The following is a 13,520-nucleotide window of genomic DNA, read 5'->3' as shown; positions in this document are numbered from 1 at the left end:
GATATTGGTACATCTGGATAGTTTTATTTTATTTTTCTCCCTGGAATTTAATGTTACTGATTGTCCCCAAAACAGAATACAATCTGGACATTGATTATTCCATTATGTGCCATAATGAACTAGTAGTTGAATTGACCGACAACCATTATCATAATAACAAATAGCCCTGACTGTACTGTGTGTGTGTGTGTGTGTGTGTGTGTGTGTGTGTGTGTGTGTGTGTGTGTGTGTGTGTGTGTGTGTGTGTGTGTGTGTGTGTGTGTGTGTGTGTGTGTGTGTGTGTGTGTGTGTGTGTGTGTCGTAGCAATCAGGCCCGCTCTTCTGAGCAAAGCATAAAAATGTAAAAGAATGTATTGTGAATCTTGTGATACAGGCATTGGTGGTGTAATGATTTGAATAATGAGGTTGTGCCTCTGCTGTCTGGGTCCCATTCTTCCTGGTTCTTCATTACTGCACATCAACAGTCAGGGACGTGCAGAGAATGTTACAGAGAGGCAGGGGCTGAAATTCCCTAAAACACAGAGCTTGTAGATCAGCCATTTTTCAGGACCCTGCACTCTTTAGCTGAAGATGAGGCGTATGACATGGATTTCTAAAATGCTGCGTTCAGGTTCAGGAGAGTTCGGAAAAAAGGCAATTCTCCTGATTCACGTATGGTGTGGAGAGGGTGGGCATTTGCATTTATTTAAACACAGAATTCATGGTCTGGAGTGGGCAGTTTGTTACAGACGGGTAACAGGGCAGGAGCTCTAGCCCCCGTTGATGGGGTCTATGATTGTGCACATGTGCCTGTGTCAACAATCAATCAGTACATCTGCATCAGAGAGACTGCCTCTCTTCTTTAACGTCATCATTAACTCTCTCCTCCTCCTCCACGTCACCTTCAGTCCGTAGTCCCTCTCTGGGGTGTCCGCCACCAGAACGTCACACAGGCGATGGCACGCCGACGCAGAGTGCTCCGACGAGGAAAACAGTATGTTTAAAAATGCAGAGGAGGGACTACTACTACTACCCTCTGCCTCTTCTTCGTGCAGTACTTCGGGAGTGTCCACATCCGGTGGCGGCAAGACACCACTCATGTCAGGTGTGAATGAGGATTCTGCGGTGGTGGTGGGGGGTGTTGTTGAAGCACTGAATGCTGCTTCCGTCAAATGGACGGAAGGAGCGCCACGGCGCTCCAAACGCCCGCTAGAGCATGAAGCGCGATCCTCCGCGCGATCCTCCGCCACGTTCCTCCTGCCGAGTGTGGAGCATCTTCTCTTTGGCGTTTCTACGTGTTGTTGTTGTTGTGCACTGCGACAAGAGGCTGTCCTACTGACCTGACGAGTCAATACCTGTGGTTGGTGTTCTGGGATCGAAACAACGGGGTGTTCCGTGGCTTTCTTTCCACAGGCATGGTCCGGCTGACGAGGTTGGCCTTGCGTCCTCTTGAACGATAACGAGGCGAACGGGGCAGCGACGCTTTTTTTCTTTCTGGTCAGCTGAGTAGATCTATCGGTGAGGCCTGTGACAGAATGGCACTGCCTCCGGCCTCGTCTTGCTGGGGGGGCAGCTAAATGGACCGTGTCAAACTGCGGGCTCACCTTTAAAAGGAGAAACAACTGTAAATTGGGTGCCGCAGAATATTTTGATAATATTTTGAATTGATCAATTTCACTTAGGCCCCATTTAGACTGCAGTCACATCAAGTCAAATCTGATTTTTTTTCTCAAATCCAATCTTTTGGCCCAACCTTTCACACTGCAAGAGACCAGATCCGATCTGTGTGTTCAGACTGGCAGCCAAATCTAGCCTGAATCAGATCTGTGCCACATCCAGATTGTAATCTGATTTGTTTCAATTAGTCAAAACGCAAACAAGTCACATACAAGTCACATGGAATCCGGATTTAGATAAGGTTGTTGCATTCAGACTGAGACAGATCTCCTGAAATCAGATTTGAAACCACCTCTAAATGTGTTTCAAGTCACATTGAAAAAAATCAGATTCCATGTGACTTGAATGCATTTAGTCTTATTTAAACAAAATCAGATTCCAATCTGGATGTGGTACAGATTTGATTCAGGATAGATTTGGCTGCCAGTGTAAATGGGGCCTAAAATCCTACTTAGTAAGATGTTGTGCCACGTTGTGAGCTTGTAGATCTTCTATTTTAGTTAATGTTCCCCCGGAATAGGGATGCTGCTGGGGTTTAACCCATTCTGACCTGAGATCAGATTCATACGAGGTTTCCACTGGACACACAGTGGTCTGATTAACTATGAAGTTATTTTCAATCTGTCATAATGGAAACTACTATTCTTTCAAGTTTTCCTCGTGACACATACTCATTCATAAAGTTGATTTCATTTTTGATGTTTATTTGGATATCTTTTAGCCTTTCGGCTAGAGTCCAGTCAGTAACAATGATCGAAATTCAAGGGTACCTTGGATGAAAAGGGTATTTACAGGGTTGACCTGAGATGAAGAGGTTTGAGAAGCCCTGCTGTAATCATAGTGTAGAGCTTATACCTGATAAATATTTTTGCCAGCTTAAATGATGAAAGGTAAAGGTCTTACCCATGTGGTAAGAGCTGAACCGTCCTGTGAATGTCCCTCTGTGATAAACGACTTGGGGTTGATAGCAGCTCGCACTTCAGGCACATTACGGTTTCTGGCGCCACCCCGTGGCGGATCCGCGAACAGCAGAGGAGGCTTCTGTGTCTTGTGTGCTTTACGGGGCATCAGAAATCATCATGACCGACTAGTTAAAGTACGACCTGGAAAAATATAAAGAGGAAAAATTACTTTACACTAGTTTACAGGCATCCTACATGCCATGCGACTGACAATGTCCATAATATTAGTATAAATAAAGCCGTAAAGCGCACCGCCGGTAGATTATTCTTTGTTGAGTTCTCTCTTTCATAACACTTTAGTGCGTTACTCGCTCGCTTCCTGGTTTTCACCGATGTTTGTTTCTGATTGGTTCGGTGGATCTTTGTCCAGCTGCCATTGGTCAAGATTTGTGTCACGTGGTCACGGTCTGGTCACGGTGACACCAGGCCCCACCCACAGCGCCAAAATTCAAAAACTTTTTTCGATCCTCAATCGAACGTCGAGTATTAAACTAAGATTACAATAAAGTGCATACTATTTATCACATTAGCATGTCTCTCTTACCGTACATTTATGATCGCATATAAAGGGCATGGAGCCGAGCGGAACTGCTTGAAAACATGGATTCATTTCATATGAATGAAGAAAGGTTTGTCTTTATTGTTTTGTTCTTTTAGCTTAGCTTAGCTTCTGCACAGTAAGAGCCATTGGTTTAGCTACATGCTAGCTGCCGAGACAACCCTTTTCATATCACGGTCGGGACCATTATTTATTCGTCATTTGAGCTACGGGCCACCATTTGATGAGATTTTAGTCTCTCAGATTTTATTCATATTTTGTTGTCGTTGGATAACATTTTGTCCACAATTCCATGCTGTATTGATTTTGCTAGCATGATAGGAGAGATAATAACAGGCAAACGTTGATAACAATTATTCTACATTAACTTCTTGTAAATTAAGTAATGCAGATGTTTAACAATCTATAAGGGTCCATTTGGTTACCAACTCTCCCATCATCATTTAGGGGACCACCTGGAACCCCCTCAAGGACCACTGGTTGTGAACCACTGGGTTAGCTACATGCTATGTGGAATGTGAATCATTCTAGGGTCATGCTACTGTATGTGAACATACATGTTCTCATCTCTAGAAGATATGATGTGTGTGTCTGTAGAAACGCCAACATGTTATCAAACTGCTTCAGGTGCATGATCCAGATCCAGATGGTCTGAGCCTTTTTTTGATTGATTGATTGAAATATTTATTAACAGTTTGTAGAATTTACAGTACATTTTAAGCACAAACTCAATACAAAGACTGTTAACTGTGAGTGGACGACCCAATTAAGCATTACACTTGTTTACAACAGGGTCCACATTGTTCAATTCATCAAAACATTTAGAGACATACAAACATTTAGAGACATACAAATAGACATTTCTATGTAGCTAAAGAACAGAACAGGAATTCATCATATAGGAAGCAAAAGCCATAACGTAGATCAGCGGGTAAACGTCTAAAACGGCAACTAAAGTGTAATAAGCTATAAAGCGACCCCAATTCTGGGTGGGCTAACGTGGGAGCCAGGAACGGTGATGGGTGATCTGTATTATTAACGTTACATTCACATTTCTGTGAGTGTTTTAGCGTGCACGGTATAATATATAATATATTGGTCAAAGCGAGTATAACATGGTCTTATATTACTAGACAACGTTACACAATATTGTGTAATGTTTTTTTGTTAATTCATTCATCCAAACACGTCAGTTTAATCATTAAACTTTAATGATTAAATTGCATGTAATAACAACTGCCAATTTCCCTGTAACTGTAAACGGTAGTTTTCAACTAGTGGTCCTTGAGGGGATTCCAGGTTGTCCCCATCTAATTCAACCTTTATAGATCTTTAATAGAGAATGTAGAATAATTGTCATTTTTATCAACGTTGCCTATTATCTCTCCTATGGTATCACATCAATACGGCATGGAATTGTGGACAAACAATTAACATAACAAAACAAAATCGGTCTGAGAGGCAAAAATGAAATGGTGGTCCACCCATGGCTCAAATGCTGAATAAGTAATGGACCTTGCTATGAAAAAGATTGAAAACCACCACTGTTTTTAAGAAATCAATACAGTAATTTGTGTTATTTTGTGTTGCAGATAACTAGTGATCACAACACAAATGGCCAGTTTCTGTGATCTGAGCAGAGTGAGACGGAGTCCAAGGAGGCCCCTGATCCTTAAAAGGAGGAAACTGCCTTTCCAGCGAGATGACCATCAGCCAGCAGCTTCTTCTTCACACGCCGATGAAGCTGATGGACCACCACCAACACACCAGGAGCCTCGCAGCCATTTCATCCCGGATGGCATCAGCATCACGAATCACCCCACCATGCCCGATGTACAAGTGGTCGTCATCCCTCAAACGGCAGACCTGCAGAGCGTCATTAGGGCACTCAATGCCAGGGGGAAAGAATGTGGCCCACGTGGACCAAATAAATTCATCCTATTGAGTGGCAGTGGCACTGGTCTGGGAAATGGGTCTTTTTGCCAGCAGAGCATTAAAGAAGACTTGGATGATAAACCTGTTGTGGGCCGCCAGACAGTAAAAACAGAACCTATGGACAGTCCACCGGATAATATTGAACCTCTCAGTGGAAGGAAATTGTGTATGAAAATATATTTTTTTACAAATTCTATTATAGTAACTTTTATTCTTTTGAAACAACACCAGAGATGTAATTTCAGAAAGAAATAGTGGGTGGCAAAAAATAAGTTACTACAAGCTCTCAACGCGTCGCTTGGCCATGTGTTGAGAGCTTGTAGATCCGCTATTTGTTTGGGGGGCGAAAAGAGAAAATGTTCGCAATGTTCCAAAACTTCAACCATGTTGAAAGTGGTTAATAAATTAATGTTTGCATACATTGAAATGCTTCTCTAAAACAATCATCGATTGTGATGATTATGAAATAAGATCAATCTGCTAAAACAATTCAGAGTTGGGCACAATATGCATAAAATAACTGAATTTAAGGTTAATTCTGAACACTATAAGGTGGTGGCAGTTGCCATCCCCTGGTGCCCCGGCCCAAATGACGCACCTGAATAACACCCTTTATTCTACTTATCTCTTTCTAGTGAATAAAGAGCTTGATTGCAGACCTCTGGATGACAGCCTTACCAACATGCATTGGCTGGGTGTGTCGGCGAACACGGACGGTCATGGTTCTGATTCTGAACTCGCTGACGAGAAAGCCATCAAGGAGAGCCACAATCCATGCCCACAGACTTCCCAGGTCAGCGATTTCTATTAGTCACTTCAATTCAGCATCCCAGCATCTCTCCAAAACACACGTTTATCCAGCTTGGCTCAGTAGAATAGCGCCCTTGTGGGATTTACAGCTCTTTAGATTAGAAGTGACATAGTTGCCACAAAGTTAAACCTGGTAATGGGTATTTATTTTTAGATGGCTATTTAAGATGGATAGAAAAAAATTACTCTGGATGCTGCTTTTGGTGCGTCATCCAAAATATTCTGAATGAAGTAATGATTTTGAGATTGTCTACAAATGACTCCCATAACTACTTCTCTTACCAGCGGTTTGGCATCAAAGTGATGGAACGTAAATGCAAAATGCATCTGTGACTGTATGCCTTATCGTATTGAAATGGCAAGATCAGTGGAGATTTATGACTAGCATTACCTGACCCGATACCCGAGGAACTGACTAAGGAAAGACCAGGAAACAATGATGCATAGTAGTCCCACACAACACGACAGTACTTTGAGTACTGTAATGCAGTCATCACATTCTGTACAAAATGTTTGTGTTTGTGTTTGTGTTGTACACTACATAGTAGTGTCATTGTCCAAATCATGTACTTAAGAGACATGCATGTACCGTACAACTACATCCACACATACAATCAGGTGCAGGAAAAACTAAAAAACAGCATAAAGAAAACAAACAATTCCGCACACTGCTATTTGCGAAATAAATATTGATAAATATTCAGAGACTCAGACATGATCGAAACGTGAATTTTCAATAAAGAGTTGTAGTGAATGGCAGTGTGCACACTTTATTTTCGTCATGCTCATTCGTTGTACAAATACTTCACTGCATTGTAGTGCCTATAGAGCGTCGCAGTCCCTCCCCCTTTCAGAACGGCGAGTGGCCCAGGAAATGAAAAGCAATGCATTTTGACCATAGCCGTTTCTTTAAGTATTTATTTAAAGACGGTTACGCCGCGGACAAAGCCAACTCGGATCGTGACAATTCATGACAATGAACACAATATTTTGGGCCGATCAAATAATTTATAAGAAGAAAAACAAAACAAATAGTCTTGTCTCCTGCCTTTATTTTCTTCTTTCTAATGATTTGATCGGCCCAAAATATTGTGTTCATTGTCATGATTTGTCACGATCCGAGTTGGCTTTGTCCGCGGCGTAACCGTCTTTAAATAAATACTTAAAGAAACGGCTATGGTCAAAATGCATTGCATTTCATTTCCTGGGCCACTCGCCGTTCTGAAAGGGGGAGGGACTGCGACGCTCTATAGGCCTAGAAGAGCCACACAGATCAGTGATGTGTTTGTGACTGTGTGTGCATTTCTTATGAGTTTGCATTCACTCTTGTGCATTCCTCTCATTTCGTTTTTCTTTCACACGCAGAGTACACAGGATGCGGATCCCCCGGTCCTAATAAACTTTGAGTCGGAGAGGCCACCGTACTCCTTCATGACCATGATCCAGTTTGCCATCAACAGCAGGGCAGACAGGAGAATGACACTGAAAGAGATCTACGGCTGGATTGAGGAACGCTTCCCGTACTTCCGAGATGTAGCCAAGCCTGGCTGGAAGGTAGTTAACAGTGTTCATTTTGACACCACATTTAGATTTTTAGTCATTTTGAATAAAATTGCCTTTAGTTTTAGTCATATTTTAGTTGACTAAATAATACCATGCGATTTTAGTCTGGCCTTGATGGTGTCGCAATGGCAGATTGTACACTTGGTTGCATGCTGAAAATAGCTTATCTACAAGCTCACAAGCTTGTACCTGTAGGTCTGCTCTGCTATTCAGAACGTAACACTCGAGCGCAACCAAACATAAAATTGCGTACTTTTAGTGCTACTGGATCTCTTCCCCACTAGTTAACATTTTAGTCTAGTTTTTAATTTTTATTTGTTGACAAAATTGTCAATATATTTAGTCTAAGTTTTAGTCACCATTACTTAGTTTTTATTTAGTTTTCGTCAGTGAAAAAAGGTAGTCCACGCCACGGACATTTTTCGTCACAGTTTTAGTCGACAAAATCAACACCGGTAGTTAATTTCTGGGAAAGAATCAGTTTGTAATAAACACCATATCTCTTCATTGGACCTGTCTTCAACCATAGCAGAATTGACAAAAAAATAAGTTGTAGTTGTCTCATTAGCAATTTCCTTGTTTCTTTCATTGTGACAGAATTCGGTCCGCCACAACCTCTCTCTACATGACATGTTCATTCGTGACACATCATCAGATGGCAAGATATCCTACTGGCAAATCCGTCCTGAAGCCAACCGATGCCTTACCCTAGACCAGGTATACCAGGTAGGCACAAACAGAGAAGTTATATTATTTTATCCCCTGTAATGTGACGGCATTACTCAGGGTTCCCATGGTCATGCTATTCCTGAGAAAAAGAAAGAAAATCTATTTCTGGAAAAGGTTTGGAATTAATCAAAGGTCCTGGAAAATGTATTTGGATATGCATTGTTTTAGGCTATTGATTTAATAAAAAATCATTTTCCAAAACAAAATGTATAAAATTATACAAAATATGTAGCATAAGAAGTACTTTTTTGCAGAACGGGCTGCGTGATTCCAACCTAATGTGTACCGTGACAAAAATAACAGATCTACAAGCTCACAACATGTGTAATCCTATGGCCTATGATAGAAGGTGTAGCATATCATTTGGCACAACATTCAGAATGGAATTATACCATTCTATGCTTTATTGTTGCTACACTGCCTGTCTTATAGGAGTACGGGACTCATTGTTGCACTGAATGATTGTTATATGGGCCTGTAAATTGGGCTAGATATTCTGGACATGTTTTGGAAATTCATTGGAACCCTGATTACTGAATTCAGCACATATCACCACATTCTGACAAATTTATATACTCCCGTTTTGTCGGCCTTATTGTTTCACCCTTTGGTAACCATTTTGAGATCAAGACTGATAGACACAGGAGACGTTTTTTTTAAGTACATTTTCTTTAGCCACGTTTTCAGTTTTCACTACAGTGCCAGATTGTTTTCTTGCAAGAATAATTTGCATAACTGGAATGGCAATAGGAGAGACAGTTTTCACATGCCCCTCCTTGGCAGCAAAAGTTCTCTGTATTGCCTGATAAGCCACCTTTTTTCATGTTTTATTTTCTAACGGTATTAGTACTTTATACTCTAGTCTAGCGAGACGTGAGTGTAAGCATGCAAGATTTCTTGACAATTATTTTCTTCCCTCATGTCCCTCGCAGCCGGGCTGTGACCCAACTTCAGTTGCAGTGCCATTGCTGTTATTCGCCAATCAAGTAAGACAACTTTATGCTTCATTTTCGGGTGCAGTTTTTGGTTTAGACTAGTCATTGGTTAGACCAGTCATTAGTCTTACAACTACAACCTATCTCAAACCCTCACCCTAAACCTAACCTCCCACGGGGCAGCACACCTAAACCTAACCTTAACCCATGTCTAACTAATGACTAGTCTAAACTAAGTATGCACCCCTCATATTCTTCCGTAGGGAAGAAAGGAAAAAAAGCAGAACAAGCGTGTTGAAGGCTTGCATCACAGTATAGAGGCCATATTCTTGTCGTTGTAGCTAGGGCTGTTATGATCAGTGTTGTCATGCTCGTAGTACCAGTAATCTTTTGACGTGCACACGCAGAGACGGAACGGTGCACGTGCGTGCACGCTAGAACACGTCCCCTTAGCATCACCAGACTTTCCAAGACGTACCAAGTACCCAGTGGTCTAGGTTTACTGGCGCCCCCCCCCCCTCTAATTTCACACTGTGTCAAGTACTGTGTCGAAATGAAATGGATACTACTTTGCATAACAACAGCTTTAACTGTTTATACCTGAGCGCACGTAGCCTATACGGTAAGCAAGCATGCACACTTACAGCAGTAGGCTATGGCTCCAGTAGGCTACTGCTGCTGTGTGGTGTTCTAATCTACACACAAGAAGAATGCCTCCTCTTCCATGAAAGAACAGATTAATTCGTCCAAAGCAAACTTTTTTGTTTCGCCAGTGTGCAGTAAAGATATTTGTCTACTTTTGTGTTTGTGTGTCTAAAACTCTCGTACACTATTTAACAATAGGCTTAGGCTATGCAGCTGTTCTGTGTGCATGCCGTGTGCATGAGCGTGCGTGCGTGCGCGTGACGTTCCGTGGTACCAGAAAACAAATCACCATGACACCACTGGTCATGATTACAAAGAAAAGTTGGCGATTAATTGGCACTCAAACAATTCTGATTAACAATGTAATTGTCTTTTGTTTTGTTTTTTGCACCATAATATGATTATGTTCCCATAATATCAATTAATGCTGTGCTACCCACTATTTTCATTTATTTTCACAGTTCTGGCTTAGAACCGTCACAATCATGAAATTGTAGTTAACCATTAATTAATTGTAATAGAGATAATTGTGATAACGATTTAATTGTGTTTTTGGCATTGAGCACTGGAACATACAGGCTTTGTAAACAAAAAATGGACAGGTCAGATTTGACAAATAATATATTATAGCATATACATTACAAAGAAATTACTGAAAAGACCAGTACCAATTACCCAAATAAATAATGTACTAAAACTGGCCATATTTAATCGTAATCCATAATTTCTTATTTAAAAAGAAAATGTGTGGATCTACAAGCTCATGAGACACATTGTGATGATGTGTTAACGTTATCTTTTCACCAGAATAATCTTTGCAGACGAATGGAAACGATTTTGACGATTAAATATAAAATAATTGAGATTATCGCAAGTAATTATTGTGACAGGTCTATTCTGCCTATTGAAAAATATTTTTCAATACTTGTTCACAGCATCAGAAAAGAATGGATTCTGAAGCAAAGAAAGCAGCAAGTGGCTGTGGTGAGTTGATCTTCATTCACTAACTAGTCTCACGTTACCAAACTGTTGCCTCCGCCATTTCCAAACGCTTCATCATACAGCACCACATTTAAAAAAATAGCAGACCTACAAGCTATGAGCTTTTAGATCTGCTATTTTTCAATATCCTGAATTTATGAGGACCTCAGAAAAGTGGTCATCTCATTCTCCACCCAATGCTCGGCATTTGCCAATCTGTCGTCAATTTGACCTCGGTATAGCCAACCTCTCGTCAAGTCTCAGATGTGTACGCATACGTTTGTGTCAACATTGTTGTTGTTGGGTTTGGGTATTTTACCACAATGATTTGCACATTGTGTGGATTTTGTCCTCTGCATTTACCATTTTCTTATCTATTAGGAGCTGCGTGGACTTGTTGCATTGCTGTATTGTATGGTCTAAGATTCTGACAGGCATCTAACTTAAATGTGTAACCATTGTTTTCTTTCTTATGTTTAGAGCGTAAGATGAAGCCTCTTCTCCCTCGTACCGAGTCTTACCTGGTCCCTATCCAGCTACCGGTCACCTCATCTGTGTACGTGCCTTCCTCCTCCTCCTCTTCTTCCTCACATCTGCAGCAGAATCCCAACACGCCGAGAGGAGGCAAGAGAGTGCGCATAGCTCCTAAGGTAAAGAGTCCCTCGCACCCATTACATTTTGATTAAAAAAAGGGAAAAAAAACCTCACTGAGACTGTGCAGGAATTCAATTGTAACTAACGGGGAGTGCTTTTTGTTTTGCTAAATAGGTGACACACAGCGATGGCACCACTGTGATGCACCCACACCGCGATGCCACCATGGTGATGCACCCACACGGCGATGCCACCCCCGCTGTGCACCCACACCGCGATGTCACCACCGCCATGCACACACACAACGGTGCCACCACCGCCATGCATACACACAGCGACGCCACCACTGTGATGCAGCACCCACACAGTGATGCCACCCCAGTCATGCTGCACGCACCTATCAAAGAGGAGCCAATATCTGTGCCTCCGAGTCTGATTCAAGAGGTGTCTGTGCCTGTGATTAAAGTGGAGCCGGTGTCGGAGTGGCTGAGCGCCGACACTCGTCAAGCGCGTCCGCGGAGAGAAGCCAGCAGGTCGCGGCGGAAGCAGCGTATGGTTCTTCCCTCGCACGAGGAGCCCGTCCTCCTCTTCTCCCCCGACAGCACGTTCTTTGACTCGGGCATGGCCTCGGACGCCTCCGCCCTGCCGGACGCGCGGGATTCCGAGTTGGAGCAGCGATCGGCGATCTCTACGGCGAACGACAGCCCCTGCAGAGCCGAGTACTCCTTTAAGACGCCCATCAAAAGCGGCTGCCACATGGCCTCCTCTACCCCGAGCAAGCCCGTCGCCAGCGTGTTACCAGAGTCGTGGAGGATGACCCCCGTGGGCAAGGAGAACCGGAGCCTGCCGGACTTCAGCCCCATCCGCACCCCCAGCTGCCCGGCGCTCACCCCGCAGCACCACGACTACAGCAGCCTCAACTTCAGCATCAGCAGCACTCCCTGCAAGGAGCTGCCTCTCTTCAGCTCCCCCAGAGAGCTGCTCACCTCCTCCAGCAGCTCCAGGGCTGAGCCGACTAACGTGCCACTGGCAACACGGCGCCTAGTGCCAGGCTGCTCCAGGGAACTGCTTCAGGCCGGTGGCGGCGGCGGCGTGCCGAACAACCACTCGCTGGCCGAGGGCCTGGTCCTGGACACCATGAACGACAGCCTCAGTAAGATCCTGGTGGACATCAGCTTCACCGGCCTGGAGGTGGACGACGACCTGAGCATGGCCAACATCAGCTGGTCAGAGTTCTGGGCATCTTAAGTAGCCTGGAGTGGAAGTCTCCCTTCCTTAACGTTTCGTCTGAAGTGGACCTGCCATCGCAATATTTCCAAGCTGCTCAGTTCTCCACAAGTCTTCTACTTGTGGGATTTTCCTGCTTTTGTTTTTTGCTCCTCTTAAAAATTATCTTTCTTTACACTAGCTAGCTACTCTGCTTTCTATGTATAGAGTAGCTAGCTTTCTTTCCCATGATCCTTTGCATCCCTCTGTAATGTGTATCTGTCTGTTTGATTTGCACTTTTGTAATGTATAGAAACCTTTTTTTTTTTTATGTAAAAAAATATTTTATCTACTCTTCCAGAGAGAAACTACAATGGTAGAGGTACAATGGTAGTGACTTTGTAGTTTATTATAGAACTGTCAGCTATAAATACCGGTAATGGTAAAGTAATAAAAACAAGAATAGTACTACTAACAGCAATACAATCCATATCATAATGTTATCACTGGTATTAATTCATAGAAAGGTTATTGTCACTAGCAACCTTCGTGCTAGTGACAATTTTTACATATGGTGAAATGTGTTTTCATGTCAATACCTGACTTCTGTAGATGTTGGCAACGTAAAGCCATGGAATATTTATAGGAGTATGTAGTACACAGGTTGTAGACCTACAGTAGGTGTGATATGGTGTTTGTCATTGACGTGTCCTTTTTAACTTTGTAGACAGCTTTGGAGTTTGAATACCAGAATAAGTCTTGTGTGCTAAATTCAAGCAGAAGCATTTCAGTCCCTAATCCAGTCTCAAGACAATAGAGGGTATGTGCGTGACATCATCATCAAACCCGAAAGTTATGCAGGAACGCCTACTGAGTGGTAAAAAACTACTTTCTGGCCTTGACAACCCATCCAAACAGAAAAGTCCTATCTCACTTTGCCACTCG

General features: G+C 42.7%; 2 protein-coding genes across 2 annotated transcripts; one reads left to right on the top strand and one right to left on the bottom strand.

Moving 5' to 3' along the window:
- Positions 1-349: 349 nt before the first annotated feature.
- On the bottom strand, positions 350-2,742 carry rhno1 (RAD9-HUS1-RAD1 interacting nuclear orphan 1). The gene is made up of 2 exons (XM_083757787.1): positions 2,560-2,742; positions 350-1,583 (listed from the first exon to the last, which is right to left on the bottom strand). Exons 1-2 carry the CDS (start codon positions 2,722-2,724, stop codon positions 795-797), a joined length of 954 nt encoding a protein of 317 aa, XP_083613913.1. The 5' UTR covers positions 2,725-2,742; the 3' UTR covers positions 350-794.
- Positions 2,743-3,091: 349 nt separating this feature from the next.
- Positions 3,092-13,500, top strand: foxm1 (forkhead box M1). Its single transcript, XM_083757652.1, has 9 exons — positions 3,092-3,247; positions 4,770-5,278; positions 5,748-5,905; positions 7,288-7,476; positions 8,083-8,211; positions 9,147-9,200; positions 10,730-10,778; positions 11,256-11,425; positions 11,544-13,500. The coding sequence occupies exons 2-9, from the start codon at positions 4,792-4,794 to the stop codon at positions 12,615-12,617; spliced, it is 2,310 nt and encodes a 769-aa protein (XP_083613778.1). The 5' UTR covers positions 3,092-3,247; positions 4,770-4,791; the 3' UTR covers positions 12,618-13,500.
- Positions 13,501-13,520: the final 20 nt, after the last annotated feature.

Source organism: Protomyctophum parallelum (genome assembly GCF_964188405.1).
Source record: "Protomyctophum parallelum genome assembly, chromosome: 22".
Classification (NCBI taxonomy): Eukaryota; Metazoa; Chordata; class Actinopteri; order Myctophiformes; family Myctophidae; genus Protomyctophum; species Protomyctophum parallelum.
Note: the sequence above shows the minus strand (reverse complement) of the source record. Positions and strands in the feature narration are given on the sequence as shown.

Coding starts and splice junctions, on each gene's coding strand:
- rhno1 (XM_083757787.1), bottom strand. CDS start 2,724: ATGCCCCGTAAAGCACACAAGACACAGAAGCCTCCTCTGCTGTTCGCG. Junction 1,584..2,559: donor GTTCAGCTCTTACCACATGG/GTAAGACCTTTA, acceptor CTCCTTTTAAAG/GTGAGCCCGCAGTTTGACAC.
- foxm1 (XM_083757652.1), top strand. CDS start 4,792: ATGGCCAGTTTCTGTGATCTGAGCAGAGTGAGACGGAGTCCAAGGAGG. Junction 7,477..8,082: donor TAGCCAAGCCTGGCTGGAAG/GTAGTTAACAGT, acceptor TCATTGTGACAG/AATTCGGTCCGCCACAACCT. Junction 11,426..11,543: donor GAGTGCGCATAGCTCCTAAG/GTAAAGAGTCCC, acceptor TTTGCTAAATAG/GTGACACACAGCGATGGCAC.